The sequence below is a fragment of the Simochromis diagramma genome, unplaced genomic scaffold (genome assembly GCF_900408965.1).
Source record: "Simochromis diagramma unplaced genomic scaffold, fSimDia1.1 OVJJ01000344.1, whole genome shotgun sequence".
Lineage (NCBI taxonomy): Eukaryota > Metazoa > Chordata > Actinopteri > Cichliformes > Cichlidae > Simochromis > Simochromis diagramma.
In genome coordinates, this window is record NW_024387375.1 from 6405070 (window position 1) to 6420880 (window position 15811).

At 37.3% G+C, this 15811-nt stretch overlaps 1 protein-coding gene across 1 annotated transcript; it reads left to right on the forward strand.

The window, feature by feature from the left end:
• The first annotated feature begins 1809 nt into the window (after window positions 1-1809).
• Window positions 1810-7374, forward strand: il10ra (interleukin 10 receptor, alpha). The gene is made up of 7 exons (XM_040009134.1): window positions 1810-2145; window positions 2659-2782; window positions 2994-3163; window positions 3269-3414; window positions 3570-3735; window positions 4037-4155; window positions 4311-7374. Exons 1-7 carry the CDS (start codon window positions 2058-2060, stop codon window positions 5220-5222), a joined length of 1725 nt encoding a protein of 574 aa, XP_039865068.1. The 5' UTR covers window positions 1810-2057; the 3' UTR covers window positions 5223-7374.
• The last annotated feature ends 8437 nt before the right edge of the window (window positions 7375-15811 follow it).

The following is a 15811-nucleotide window of genomic DNA, read 5'->3' on the forward strand; positions in this document are numbered from 1 at the left end:
AGTTGATCTTGTGACCTTTTAAAAAAAGACTCCCTCCCCCAAAGCTCACATTTAGTCAGCGGCTCTCTGTCCACCTGACATTATCAAATAGAGATGTGGTGTGCTTTGCAGAGACCCTGTTTGCATTTACTGGGAAGTAAAACTAAAAAGAAATCACATGAGAGGAGGAGGTGAGAAAACATGGGGGTATATATGGCTAACTTTAAGAGAAAGCTACTTCTCAGAAATGGAAGGCACTCTTTACTAAAGTATATCTAGATAAAAGCTCCTTGAATAAATCAACATCCCAATGTATTTCTCTTTGGTATAATTTAGATATTGAGGTTTGTGCTAGATCCAACCAATCCTCTTTCTCATACAGTTTCAGTGGACTAAGCATAAGTCACATGCAATCACAATAAAGAAAGAGTGTGGTACTCCCATGGGCACCAGACTCGTTCTCTTGTTGGAAAAACTGGGTAAAGCCTGAAACAGTTTAAAAAGATGAGGAAGGCTAGATGACATTGCAGGTTCAGCAGTCTATGTCCTATTTGTTTTAGGGAACTTATGTTAAGCGGTAAATCAATAGCCTTTACACATTTACAGTAACAAATGAGCAGAATCCAGCAGACAGAGGAAGAAAAGTAATTTGTATGTGACGCTTTTAAGCCTTGATATGCAGCAGAGACAATGATGGACACAGTGAAAAATCTGAGAATCGTGCAGGAATAAGTGATTGTTAACGGTTTAACAAGGGGTATTTTTATGAGTCATTTCTTAACCAGAAATCGATATATATCTACCCATAACACACATTACGCCGTCAGCTTTCTTTGTTAATCTGCAAAACAGGAGTAATGAACTGAACTACTGAAATTTTGTGTAGGATGAGGTGTAGAGATAAGGCCTGATAGTCACTGTGGTTTCTTGCGCACATAGATAAAAGTATATACTTTATTCATGTGATATTTAAAGATATAGGTTGCCTTGCATCCCTCATGTTAGATAATGCAAGTTTCTAAAGAACATGGAAAAATATTGCTGCCTAATCACACATAATAACTCGCATGCTGGCGACATATTAATATGGCTTAATGTATGATGAAGCTATATGCCTGTTATCCACACAAGCTAATGATTTATTCTTATCATCAAGTGAAGTCTGACTTTCAAGACCTTTATTTTTGATTTATTTAAGTGTTAGTACAGAAAAGTAAGCACATTCACCCAAACTGGGGGTATAATTAACATATATCTTTAGTTGTCTCTGTTCTTCTATCTTCAGCCATGGTTAAGTGCAAAAGAAAAAAAAGAAACAACATATGCAATGCATCAAACCACAAAGGAGGTCGTGCTGAACAAAGTGTCACAGGAAAAGGTAGACAAAGCCTAAAAGAGGAAACCAGTGATAAGATGAGTTTCCTGAGTTTAAATTTTATATTTGTCAGTGAAAAAACAGAAATTACATAAACAAAAGAGTATACAAAGTGAACTGATAAACACCAGAATGAGTCTTTGATAGTAACTACTGCCTACATTTTAGGGGGGGAGGAAAGTGAAAGGGGAATTCCTGAAAGCTTCCTCTTCTCATATCTGGTGTAGACACACTCCAACTGTGTTTTTTTCTGATAGTGCTCAACACTAATTACATTATGAGCCCGGTGAGAGCATGGAAAGGGGAAAAGAAAAAACAAAAGAGGAAGAAAAAGGCTCTCTTGTTGAGAAAGGCAAGAGCAAGCGAGAGATGAAACTAGCAGCAGCGTCACGGATATAGTCACAACAGGAAACTCATCATCTGAGAGGGAGGGGAGTTAGGCGAGCGACAAAGGTACTTGGTGAGAATTATGTAAATAAAGTCATTTTCGAAAAACAAGGGGCCTCTTCTTCTTCGTACCGCAGATGTGTAGGCAGCACAGTATCAGCAGAAAACAGCTGCTTCCTCCTTGTTAATATTAATCAACAGTTTAGTTTAGCTCTTCTGTACAGTTACACAGAGCCACTGTGGAGGCTGGATGTTTCTGTCGGTGATGATTGGAATAAGGGACTCTGTTGGCGACTACTAACCGGATTCTAACTAAATGGTGTATTTCAAGATACTTGAAATGGATATCAAAGCCAAATTGCTGGGTTTTGTCTTCTTAATGATCTACATGAGCCTTGTGTCAGGTAATTAAAAGCTTTTCTTACGCTCTATTTGTAATCTTACTTAGTATGTCCAGTTACGGAAAAAACTCACAGTTGATCATTTACTTAAATAACGATTTAAAAAGTATTTAGAAGGTACTATATTTTTCCTTCATGATCATTTATAATATTTGTATTATTTCTATGATCAGATGAAGCCTCATACAATCATACCAGTAAATGAGCTGAACGGCAAGAGTGGAAATTCTGTTCCCTTTCCAAAAAACCCAGAGTCACTTAGTTGGAGATCCCATAAATCAAAGCTTGTCAGCATCTTTTTCTTCTTTTCTTGACCACAAGTTTCACACAAAAACGTCTGGCAGTAACGGGATATGTTCACAGGGTTTTACATTACCATTGACTTTATAGCTCATTCCCCATATACAGGAATTCGAAGCTTCATGTTTGAAAAAAATATGTGTATATATATATATATATTAAACTTCCATTATTGTAATAATTAATGTACATCTTAACCTCTTTTTTCTATATCAGGAGCCGATGGCATTCCTGGTCCTGCCAAAGTGATGGTGAAAATTTTGGATGGCGAGGTAATACTACATTGGGACACACCCGAGGATGCACCTTCAAACTATTACTACAATGTGGAATTGGCAAAGTAAGTTTAACTTACATATCAGTAAGAATCATTTTACAGACTTACAATATGTCAATTTCTGAACTTCCTTATCCTTATTTTTTTTTATTAAATTTCTGTCTTCAGTTTGTTTTTCAAGCATATGATGCTAATTATTTTTCAACTAAGAGTTACTAAACCTTTTTTTTTTAAGTTCACATTTTTTATTTTGGTGACTGTTTTCTGTCCTTAGGTACAACGATGACTGGGCCATGTTGGCAAGTTGCACACAGATTAATGATACCTACTGCAGCCTCAGCAGTTTTATAACTCATTTTCAGACTAAATACAAGGTCAGAGTTCAGCTGGTAGCAGGGGGTAACGAGTCTGGTTGGGTTCTTAAAAGATTTCTCCTGAATGAAAGTAAGTACTGATTTTCATTTTGTTGTGTTATTTTAAGGTTAAAATGCTGTAATTAATAATTCAGACACATAATAAGTTTTTTTTCTTTCCCTTCTCTGATCATAGGCAAACTGCAACCTCCCTCCTTCACATTGTGGGCTACATCCAGCACTATAACCGTCTCTGTTCACCCAAAACCCATTCTGAAGAAGATTTTTCCTTTTGGTTTAATCTACACGATTTACCTAGAGGAGAAAGGACAAGATAATAAGGTAGGTTAGGATTAGGTTAAAGGAATAAGGTTTTTGTACCTTTTCCAACAACTTCACAATTTAAGACTGGAAAATATAATGATGAATTGCCCTTATTTTCATTATTTAAAGCTTATTTAAAGAAAAAAACAGCTGACTATGTTCTTGCCCTACAGAATACCACGGCATACTTGAAGGATGACATGGAAGAGGATCAGAAGACTACTTTCACTTCTCTCCATTGGGGTAAAGAGTACTGTGTCAGCGTCAAGTTAGAGGGCAGTGGAAATCTCCCCACCAGCAGTGTTTCCAAAAAACAGTGTCTGCTGTTGCCAGAGCAAGGTAAAGAAAAAATGGTAGATTATTTAAGAAGATTATTAAATATGTCACCTATAAATCACATTTACACAGGGCCTGAAAACAGGGATGGCAGCTAAATACCAAACATTTGAAAATTGTTCAGCTTTAAAACAAATCTTAATAAAGCATCTATCGTCCACTGCGTGTGGTAGATTTGATTAGATTTAGATTACACCTTTATGAAGTATCATTGTTAGTATGATAAAAGCTCAGCTATAGCCTTGCTTTTTTTCAGCAAGACACTCACATTTGGTAAATTCTTTGGTGCTTTTGCTCTTTTCAGAGTATTACATTATTGCCATATCATCCTTATCATTTGTGGGTGGGCTGGCATTAATTGCAGTCATAGCAGTCTTCCTGCTGTGTTACCTGAAACGTCCAGAGAAAACACCTGCTGCACTGGTAAGTACAGTAAACTATAGACAACTGTGCACACTTGTAGTGTCAACTATTTGGAAAACAGAAAAACAGTATTTTGAAAAGAGATCTTACAATGTGCACTAATCCAATGGTTCATAAATCAAATCTAATTTTCTTTTTTCTTTGACTCACCTTAGAAATCCCCTGCTAGTGGCTGGCTTCCACTCTATGTTGAAGATGGGACTGTGGAGGTGGTTACAGACAAAGGATGGTTTCTGTCACCATACAGAAAAGACATGAAAGATGGTGTGAAAGACCCAATCAGTCATCTTACAGTAACAGAGGACAATGAAGAAGAGGAGAGGAGGACCAGCATGGATAGTGGGCTCAGTATGGAGTCTAACTCAAACATTGAAGAGAATCCACCAACGAGACAAGATGACAGTGGCTGTGGAAGCATGGGAGGACCTGAAAGCACAACTAGCAGCCAAACAGATTACCCACTTGAGAATGAGCGGGCTGATTCCATTCGGAAAAGAGAGGACAGTGGGGTGGGTCTGGGCTGCCAGATGATTTCTTGCATTAACCTGGATGGGCAGGACAGTGGGCCTCTAAAAGAGTCTGCTGCTGGAGGCAACTATCGCAGCCAGAGTCCTTCAGATGTGCAGATGCAAGCTTCTGATGATGAGGAAACATTTAAACAGATGCTTCCCGACTTGGTTTTGGCCGAGGTGGTCACGGGCTACAGAGCTGGGCCTCAGTCGTGTATCTGTTCAGGAGCTGGTCAGTGCATTTGGTGTCATCAGCAAGGCCACGATGAAACCAAAGTCATCAAACAATATAGAAAAGTGTCTATTGAAAATGGACTACTTGTAAGCCAATCTGATTTAATAGACTCTTACAAAGGAGATGTTACACATCCAGGTTACTCTAGAGAGAAACAAACTGACACACACATGATGGATGACTTAGAATCAAATTTTTTTCCACTGAGGGATTTTCCTCTGCTGACCTCTCTGTCCCCACTGCCCTTAGTGAAGTGTGGGCAGGACTTCAATATGAACAATGTGTCCCTTTCTCTCTGCGATGTACAGCTGAAAATTGACTGATAGACTGTGAGATGTGACAAAACACTTTATTTAAAAAGAAAAAAAATCATGCCACCGCATGTTACAGTGCAATACTGGAGCAATAAACTCACATTTTCTACTTAATGAAACAGAAGCACTAGAGTGAGGTAAAATGTTCCAGTGCCAGAAACTGAAAAAACATGCGGAAATCTTGGGGATAAAACCGAGTGGTTAACAGGCAGTTACTGAACATACTGTAGGAAGGAAACAGAGGTTAGATTACAGAGCTACTGACTGGTAACTGTTGGAAGGAGTCTTGGGAGATTATGAAGACTGAGAAGATTCTAAGAAACGCCCTTTTTAACCCTGTTTCACTGAGTCTATTTACAACTGACTAATGTGTTGTCTGCCGGAAGTGAAACTGTGTGGGGAGCACTGAAGAGAAACGGCTTGATAGTTATGTGCTCTTGGACATTTTGTGATTTCATCGCCGCCAACAATGAACTTTATTGCAGTTGCCCACATGAGAATGTTCTTATTTCTCAGCAGTGTGTTTAATTCACACAGTTTCGTGATACTTAATCAATCCACAAACTTTTTACAATAACAAGTGGTTTCACCTTACTTAACAAGCAACCTTTGATATAAAGAGCATTTTGTGTCTGATTCTCTTTCATGTTTTCTTACATGGCAAAATATTTTCATGTTTGTGCTTATAAGACCAGCTACTTCTTTGTTCAATCTATTTATTAGTCTATTTATTTAATGCCTTTGTTGGTACATGTGCTACTCATGATTAAAATTTGGACTAGTCTGTAAAATTCATATGTTGTCAAGATTCCTAAAAACAATGCCTAAACCTAGCTAAACAGTGAGTGAAAAGTGGAAAAAGTGAAAGTGGAACATGAAAATATTTTTTGAAAAGAATTATTAAATTAAGTTAAAAAGTCAAACTCTTTTCATTTGAATTTAAGTCTTATCCAGTCACCTGCAACTTTATGTAGCATTGCAAAGTATTTTGTTGAAAGCAAATGTTTTATCCAATTTAGATTTAAGCAAAGATTATTTTTAGACATTCACAAGTCAGTGAAACCAGCTGACAGACGACATGCTGTTTTCAGAAACTATGACTAAAGAAAACCCAAGGAAAACCCTGAGACAACAAAATGATACCTTCTTTAAAAAACCATTACACAAGACAATCTGTAGGCTACTAGGGATCTCCATATGCAAATTATGTACAGGAACCAGGTCAGTGGTTTTGAAGCTTCTAAACTGAGAAACAAACACTTCCTCTGTCAGGCCTTACCCCATTTCTAAAAAGTCCCGAGAAGAGAATGAATATTGTCAATATGGGTTGATTTCCATACACCAAACACAGCATTAGGGAAATCCTGTGACAAGTATTCTATGTATAAACTGCATACAGGGAAGTAAGACAGTTTCATGCAACTTATCATAATATTTTTACATATACACTGATGATTATTGTAGAACGTTAACATGTTGGGAATTCCTGTGGTAAAACGTTCTTTTTGCGCTCCTACTGTTCCCCTACTTTTTTGAATGTCTGTGCATTCTCCAGGTTGGTAATTGAACTTGAGGGGAACTCCCGGTTCAATTACCAAAACTGGAAAAATATTTGGCTAATTTTAAGACAATTAAAATGCAACACAAAACTTCCAAAACTGGGTTTTGTCCTCTGTATGATTTCAAAATATGCCTACACCCACATTAGTTAACAAGGAGAAACATGTCACTTTGTTTTTCCCATTATTGCTAGATTAAATCCTTCTCTGTTGAGAAGTGACTGTACTTACAGTACTAGAGCAAATGCATAGACAAGTTATGGCAGGTATCACAAGAACTATAGTGCAGCTTATGCTTTATCTTATGTTGCCAGCAAAGACTAACATCACAGAAATAAAACACATTAAAAGAAGAGTTTCAGTTTTCATCTTTTCATCAAAAAAATGAAAAGGCTTCCTCACATGATCGCCAGCTTAATTCCCAATGAAATAACGAAAATATGGAACTGTTCTCCATTTAATAATAAAACACTGTCACTTGAATCACTGAGTCAATAAACTACTATCCTACTATAGAAAATCCTTAACAATACAACTGTTCAGTGCTGAGAATCTAATATTCCTGCAATAAAACAACAGCAAATCTAAATCTGAACCCAAGTAAAAAAAAAGAACAACTTTTATTTACCTATTTTTGGTGGTGTTTACCAATAAAAACAATAAATATTAAATGTTAAATGTTAACCAGAGTATTGGAACTGTTTCAGAATTACTATTAGAAAAGCCAGTTTTGCATGTAATCTTATATTTACTCTTTGCTGACTCATTTTTTGAGACTTGTTAAACTACGTGAAACATCTTTGTCTTAAAAAAAAATATCCGAGTGATGTTGTGAAGATATAAGACCTCAATGTCTAAAACCAGAAGGTTTATGCATTGCCCCGGGGTTTCATAGCTGATTTTTGTCAGTTCAGTAATCCATGCATATCCAATGATCAATGACTGCAAATATCTTCACATGCAAATTTATGTGCAGCCAGTGAAATATTTTGGGCACTGAAAAGTTAATACATTATATTTTCTATTTTAGAGCTTTAGTAGAGAATGTAAGTGTATTGTTGTACAGATATGAAGGTTTGTTTTTACAGTTTGAGTTAAAAACCATCTAAAACTATTTCAGTTGTGAAAAACCTTTGTCTTTTGTGAGATATGACTCATTTTCACTGAATTCAAAAGATGACATTTATTCACCCCCACCTCAGAGAGGTCATTGTTTTTTCAATACATGAGTTAGACAAGGTTCAGTTTCATTATGGGAAAGAAAATAATGAGACTATAAGGACTCTACCAACTATCACAAGTATCAGAAAGGAACCATTATGTGCATGTGCATTAGGAGGGAAGTCACCTGCAGCTTACCAGAAAACTGCCGTGTTGCTGTGGTTGAGTTGTTGATATTCTGCCTTCAATGCAAAAAAAAAAAATCTCCTCTGCAATACAAGTGTATATATGCTTCCTCCCATTGGTGTGTGTGCATATGTGTGTGCATACTCAAATCTGTATCACGGGACACCGCAACATTTTGTCAGTTTCTCATGACACATAACAAAACTGCCAGTGCGAAATTGGACGCAAATATTTATTTACATGTATAATTTTATATTCTTAAAATCACATGATATTAACATAGTTCGGCATATACAGAAAAAAATGCAACACCTCTCCTTGTTTTAAGAAAAAGTTCGCATTTTCTTAAACATAACTATAGAATAAAGTTGTTGCATGATACAAATATAATCAAAAGGAATCAGAAAGTAACATGGTAAACAAACTCCTCAGTCTGGGTTTTCCTCAGGCTTTTACACCAACATAAAGCAGCAAATAACAAGCAGCAAATAACAAGCAGGAACAGAGCCATACATGTTGAAAAAAGGTAGGTGGTGTGTAGGAAAGTGACAAACGACTGAATGCCTTCCATCAAGGTGATGATCGAAACACAGACAAGATGTTATTTCATGCTTCTGCTAATGGAGAAGGGAGGGGGAGCCTTCTTCAGGCCGACTTTGCTGTGAAGCATAAAATCAAAAGCACCCATGTGATCATGAAGCAAAGGAGGAAATAAAACTTTTAAAATGATGTGAAAGGTTTACACTCAAAGGTCATTGTGGAAAAAATCTACTTACGTGAGCACTTTGTCTTTCACCGACGGAGCTACAGAATAAAAGGAGACATAATAAGTAAGGTTTCTAAAGCACAATAGTGTGGTGGCTTTATCATGCTGTAGCATTACTGCCGGGCAGTGATGCAGTCAAGCATTTAACCACACATATGACAGTTTCAGAAGGATATTTAGAGAGTTGTTTCAGTCAAATTATTACACCATGTGGATAGTTTCTTTTATTTTCCTTTTTTGTGCATGTTGAAATCGATGTTTCTGAAAAATAAGCGGGTTCATTCCACTTCTGTGGAACTGACTCTCTCGTGACTTCCTGTACATACTGACTTTGAATAGAACCAAAAATTTCATATTTGGAAAGTTTAACTTTTTTGTTGCCACTGATCTTCAGTCTCGCATACCGCGACCTTTTCTCCCTTTTTCCCTTCCTTAAGAATGGCTACTTGAAAGCCACCTTTCCACTGACACCATTTCTGATTAAGCCTTAGTGAACAGTAGATCGATCAGCTAAAGAGTCAGATGCATCTGTCAGGGAACAATCCTTTGCTGGATTGTTTCCTCTTTCTTTAGAACGTGACTTTCAGATTCTAAATTTATGCTATGTCTCCATACAACACTGGCTCATCCCTTGAGTTAGTTGCCTTTTTTATGCTTGAATTACTCAATGTAATTTACTTCTGTTTGAAGTGGCTTAACAAACAAAACGAACAAACAAAAAAATCTGAAAATGGGAAGGTACAAGGACTGGAGCTAAAGAGCGGACATTGTCCAAAGAAAAACTTTGAAAATTTTTCAGAAAGCCTGGGGAACTATCCCCGAAGGCAACTTTAAAAAATTACAAGAAATTCTGGCTCTTTGGAAGCAAAATATAAAGAAATGAGAATTGGCTCAAGGCTTTTGCACTGTGTGTATCTTTGCTACAAACACAATTTGTGATGCAAAAAAAGTTGATTTGTGTTATGAATTTAATACCCTTGTTGCTCATAGTCAGCAGTTAGTTTAATGACTTATAATGACTGTTAGACTTGACTAAGTGTACGTTTTTTAATTGGGGAAGCAGCAGAGATGCTGTAGACACAAGCTATATTCTCCGTGACCAAATGGAGACAAGAAGTATGCTTTTGTTATCTCACCTTTTGTCTTGCAGCATTTTTTACACTTTTTACATTTGTACTTGCAGCAGAATTGTACAATGCCTATGGTGAATAGAATGAACAGGATTCCAAAGCCAACAAGAATCCCAACGGCCGTTGAGTTTACTCTGCTTTCTGCAAATAGAAAATTAGTTAATTAGATCAATACTACAGACTAATACATTTTCCAATAGCCTTACAGGCATGTAAATAATAATAAACAAGGTTTTAAATGACACGGAAATTGAATTTCATGGGGTATTTCTAACAAAAATGAATTACCAAACAGTCTGTCTGGTTTCTTGGGCCTAATTAGATCAATATATATATATATATATGTATATATATGTGTGTGTGTGCGTGTGTGTATGTTTGTTTTGAATGAATATTGTCCCTGATTCTAATTGGAAAATCAATCTGTAGCAAAAAATAAAACTGGCCATTGCCATTGTGGTTCTCTTTGATGCAAAACTGAGAGACCAAGCGTACAGACAGTTAAGAGTATTGCTTTCAATAAAAACAAGCATCACACCATAAGCTCTTTATAAACTTCCAGAACCGTTAACAGCTTTCATGAAAGATCTCTGTAAGTTAAAAGTTGACAGCTTGTAATACATAATGCATGTAAAACGCTTAGTCACTGTATGAAACAGAAAAGCAAAACCAGCAACACATTTAAAGGCAGTGTATCTATAGAAAAAACAAGAAAGAAAAGAAGTTTGAAGAAAACTTTCTGCGAAAGTCCAGTACGTGACAAGAAAGATAAATCTGACTCATTACACAGAACAGTTTTTGATACTTTCTCGCGTGTGTCACATTTACTGTAAACAAAACTAAAAAAAGGTATCTCAGCTTAAAGAGTCTTACCACCATTCCCCATAGTTGATTTCTCAGGATGACTGTTGTTATCACTTTTCTTTCTTTGAGTCTCCCCTGTCTGTTTGGAGTTGAGCTGTGTCACTCACTTTCTTGACTTTACATCAGCCTTTTTTAAGTTATTTGCCTCAACTGTGAACTAGACCAAAGGTTCTCTGTCGTCTGCTCTCTTCGCCTGCGTCTGCTTTTCCATGTCCCCATACCAGTCATGCTTTAAAACCGGTTCATCTTCTTTCTATATTCTCCACCTCTTCTACCCTACCTTCATTAACAATTGCTAGAACAATAGAAGTGGTTCTACTAGCCCGTCATTCCTTTTGCATTGTCACTCTTCGAGCAGGGGAAAACCTTTTAACAAATCAGTCACCAGTTTGATGATTAAATAACCGGACACACAAACTCAAAAATAGAAAGTTAAGCTTTAAGAATACTATGTTGAACATAGAGCCTTACATTTGTGATGAGACTATTTTGTGACTTTAAATCAGGACATAGAGCAATCTACTAACTGTAAGATTGGTAGTTAAATCTCTGGCTCTCTTTGCCATTAAGATAAAGACTGCAGTCCCTGTATTTGCCCCTGTATCAATATCTTAGGCATGAGACTGAACCCCAGGATGCTCCTGATATAAAGTACTTAAATGTAGGAAAAAGTGATTGTATGAATGGGTGAATGAGGCATGTTATACAAACTGCTTTAAGTTCTCAAGTTGAGTAGAAAAGTCTTCTACATAAAATCCTGTTCATTTACTATCCATCTATTTGACACCTGAATTAGGCGGTGCATTGGGACTCCTGCTGGATGGCTGAGTTATCACACATCTTTGTGACAGCAAACAGTAAGTGAAACCAAATTTTACCTGGGTGAAACAGCATATGAATAGATCTGAGTCAAAAAGCAGTATTGGTATTGAGTCACAAGTTGCATACAAAGAAGTCTGAAAATACAACATGCTGCAAAGGTTTTGTATAAGTCCAGCCAGAAGATAATTTTTTGTTATTGGCTAGTTGTTTTTTTATTTTCTGTTTTTTCCCTGTGAAAGTATCACATAATAGGTGGGCTTCTGTAGAATATACAAGGAGAATCCAGTGCAGTGACCCACCAGCTCCAGGACTTTATTAACATTTATGCTTAAAGTGAACCTTTTGGGATTCATTTTTATATTTTTTGTCCTTCACAAGTTTTCTTGATACTGAGCCTAATATGTATATTGTATGTTGTTGTATTATATTGTGCATATTTTGTCTATCTGTGTGTTGTTGTACATGAGAATAGAAAACGGTTGCTATAAACTCACCACAATTTAACAAGTACTGTGCAAAACAAGTCTAAAAGACGTGCTGACACTTATGCATGAGCCATTACCAGTGGTTAAATGTTTCCTGTTATTAAAACTGTCTGAGTGAATCATATTCTGACATCATGAGCCTAATCACAAAATGCAAACCACAACGCTGCACAGCAAGTTAAATGCCTTCCCTAACTGCATATCTTAAACTGATAAATGTGACACATTCTCTTGCTGCTGACAAACCCAGATCAAAATGTCTTTAACACCTCCACATTTATCTGGAATTTGAGCTAAATGTGTTACCTCAGTAACACATTTAGCCCTTTTATTTTTCCTTCCGTTATTCAACTTTTCTACCCTTAATGCTGTTTCATCTCCAGGTATTTATGACGTGGAATCGTAGCATTTACTTGTGGGAAAATCCTGCTTATTGAAAGGAACCAAAAGAGAGCAAAGAAATTGGTGTTGCAGTTGTGCTCCACTTTTGAATTATTAGTTTGCGTATTATTTATCTCGCTTAGCCAGTCTAGTTTGACTCAACCAGCCACATTAACAGTATTTGCCCTCAGTTCTGTCTCCTGGGGGTTTTTGTAGTTCACTGACTTTACTTGCGCAGCATCATAAGGTCACAATTTTAAATCATCCAAAATTTTAACCATAATGACATTTACTTCCTGTTGTTCTTAAAATAAGATAATCATCACAGTAAGCATTAGCTTTTAACAGTTAAATAAGTATTGAAACTATAAGACATTCACCCTGCACTTCTTACCATCATTGATCTGCTGTGGAGGGGTGACAAAATATCTTGCTCTACTGGCTTGTTGCTTATATTTTTTTTGCACAAATGTATTTGTGGCACTTTGCATGTGAACAGTAAACAAGAAAGTTCACATGTATCGAGACTAACAGTGTAACCTGTAGTCCCAAACCATCTATATGTGCACAGTGATCCTGACTGACTGCAGTTTTATCTGTTTTTGACCTCTGGCAACGTAGGCCCAGTCACTGCATTCCTGTGGCTGCACGTTGCTGATGTGCTGCTGCTTGCTTATTAGAAGCTTGGCTCACAGAGCAACGCTGCCGGGTGCAGTACCTACACCCAAAGCCAGATGTTTGACTGAAATATGCAGGCAAAACTAAACCTGATATTTGAGCACTTAGCTTTGCAATTTCTATCAAACAGAAAATGTTAGTTTGATGTTTATTGTTATTTGTAGTAACATGATTAACAGTATTTTTTATTTTGAGCCTTATTTTTTTATCTTTCTTTTTTTTTCTTTTTTTTTTTCTTTCAGTAATCTTTTTGCAAAACTGTAGTGCATATATTGGTTTTCCTAACAACAATATGGTGACTGTTGAGGCCTTTCTTAAGTTTTGCATCTACAGGATGGGCCATTTATATGGATACACCGTAATAAAATGGGGATGGTTGGTGATATTAAAGTCCTGTTTGTGGCACATTAGTATATGTGAGGGGGCAAACTCCTCAAGATGGGTGGTGACCATGGTGGCCATTTAGAAGTCGGCCATCTTGGATACAACTTTTGTTTTTTCAATAGGAAGAGGGCCATGTGACACATCAAACTTAATGTCACAAGAAAAACAATGGTGTGCTTGGTTTCAACGTAACTTTATTCTTTCATGAGTTATTTACAAGTTATTGACCACTTATAAAATGTGTTCAATGTGCTGCCCATTGTGTTGGATTGTGAATGCAACCCTCTTCTCCCACTCTTCACACATTGATAGCAACACAGGAGAAATGCCAGCACGGGCATCCAGTATCCGTAGTTTCAGGTGCTGCACATCTCGTATCTTCACACCATAGACAATTGCCTTCAGATGACCTCAAAGATAAAAGTCTAAGGGGGTCAGATTGGGAGACCTTGGGGGCCATTCAACTGGCCCACGACGACCAATCCACTTTCCAGGAAACTGTTCATCTAGGAATGCTCGGACCTGGCACCCATAATGTGGTGGTGCACCATCTTGCTGGAAAAACTCAGGGAACGTGCCAGCTTCAGTGCATAAAGAGGGAAACACATCTTGAGGAGTTTGCCCCCTCACATATACTAATGTGCCACAAACAGGACTTTAATATCACCGACCATTCCCATTTTATTACGGTGTATCCATATAAATGCCCCACCCTGTATTTTAATATCTATATATATGAACATGATGTTGACAAATGATACAATGGCCATCAGTAAGTTTCAGAAGTTACAGAGACTGTGGAGGCCATTTGAGTACAGTGAACCCATTATCAGATGTAGCCATTCTTGTATTTTGCTTGTTTACATTATTGTATTTTGCACAACTCTGTTGCTTGTGAAGCTCGCACACAAGAATTTCACTCACATGTGCTGTACCAATGTACCTGCACATGTGATGTGACAATAAAAGTGATTTGATTTGATTTGATCAAGTTCAAGAAACAAGTTTGATACAGCCATCAGAAAATGGGTACACTGTAGTCATAAAGGGAAGGGTATGATCAGCAGTAATGATCACATAGGCTGTGGCATTTAAATAACACTCAGTTGATGCTAAGGTGCCCAAAATATACCAAGAAAATATCCTTCATAGTATTATACTACCACGATCGTGGCTCAAGAGTTGTAATCGGAAGGTTGCCGGTTCGAGCCCCGGCTCTGACAGTCTCGGTCGTTGTGTCCTTGGGCAAGACACTTCACCCGTTGCCTACTGGTGGTGGTCAGAGGGCCCGGTGGCGCCAGTGTCCGGCAGCCTCGCCTCTGTCAGTGTGCCCCAGGGCAGCTGTGGCTACAATGTAGCTTGCCATCACCAGTGTGTGAATGTGTCGATGACTGAATGTAATGTAAAGTGCTTTGGGGTTCATAGGAACCAAGTAAAACTCTACACAAATACAGGCCATTTACCAGTCCGATTCATGAGTTCATGTTGTTTATTCTTAATTCTGACATCTGAATGCTGCAGCAGAATTGACGGTCATCAGACCAGGCAATACTTTTTCATAAATTTCTGAAAAATTCCACAGGCATCAGCAATCCAAATCTTCAAATGTAACCCTTCTTTCTGTACTGCAGGAAATAGTTGATAGAGTGGGAATCCATTCGTTTCTTGAAAATAATCTTTTAAAAAAAAATTATTGGAAATAAGTTAGCAAATTTACAGTAAACTATTTTCCTTTACTATTACATCACACTGAGAAGTGTCACTGATCCTCTGCAGTGACAGTAATCATAGGAAACCAGGCTGCGCCACCCTGCGTCTATAAAGATATAGTCTTTCACAATCAAGACTACCTGCTTGCGGCACACATAAGTACCGTAAAAGAGTACACTTCTGGGCATAAGGCAGTAGTCCTTATACTGCGGGTGGGTGGCAGGTGACACAATAACACAATTGAATGTGTTCCCGGTAGAAATAGATACCAGAGTTATGATCATAGTTTCTGGAAAATCTCCACAATTAAACCACACAGCATATTTTACTTTCCACGGCTCACATATTTAGAGTTTTGTTGAGATAGACATTCATATTCCAATAAGAAAATTATTTGTCTATTTGCTTTATCCAGTCCACTCATATTCCAAAATAGCACTATTTATCTTAAAATATAATAAATATCTAAACT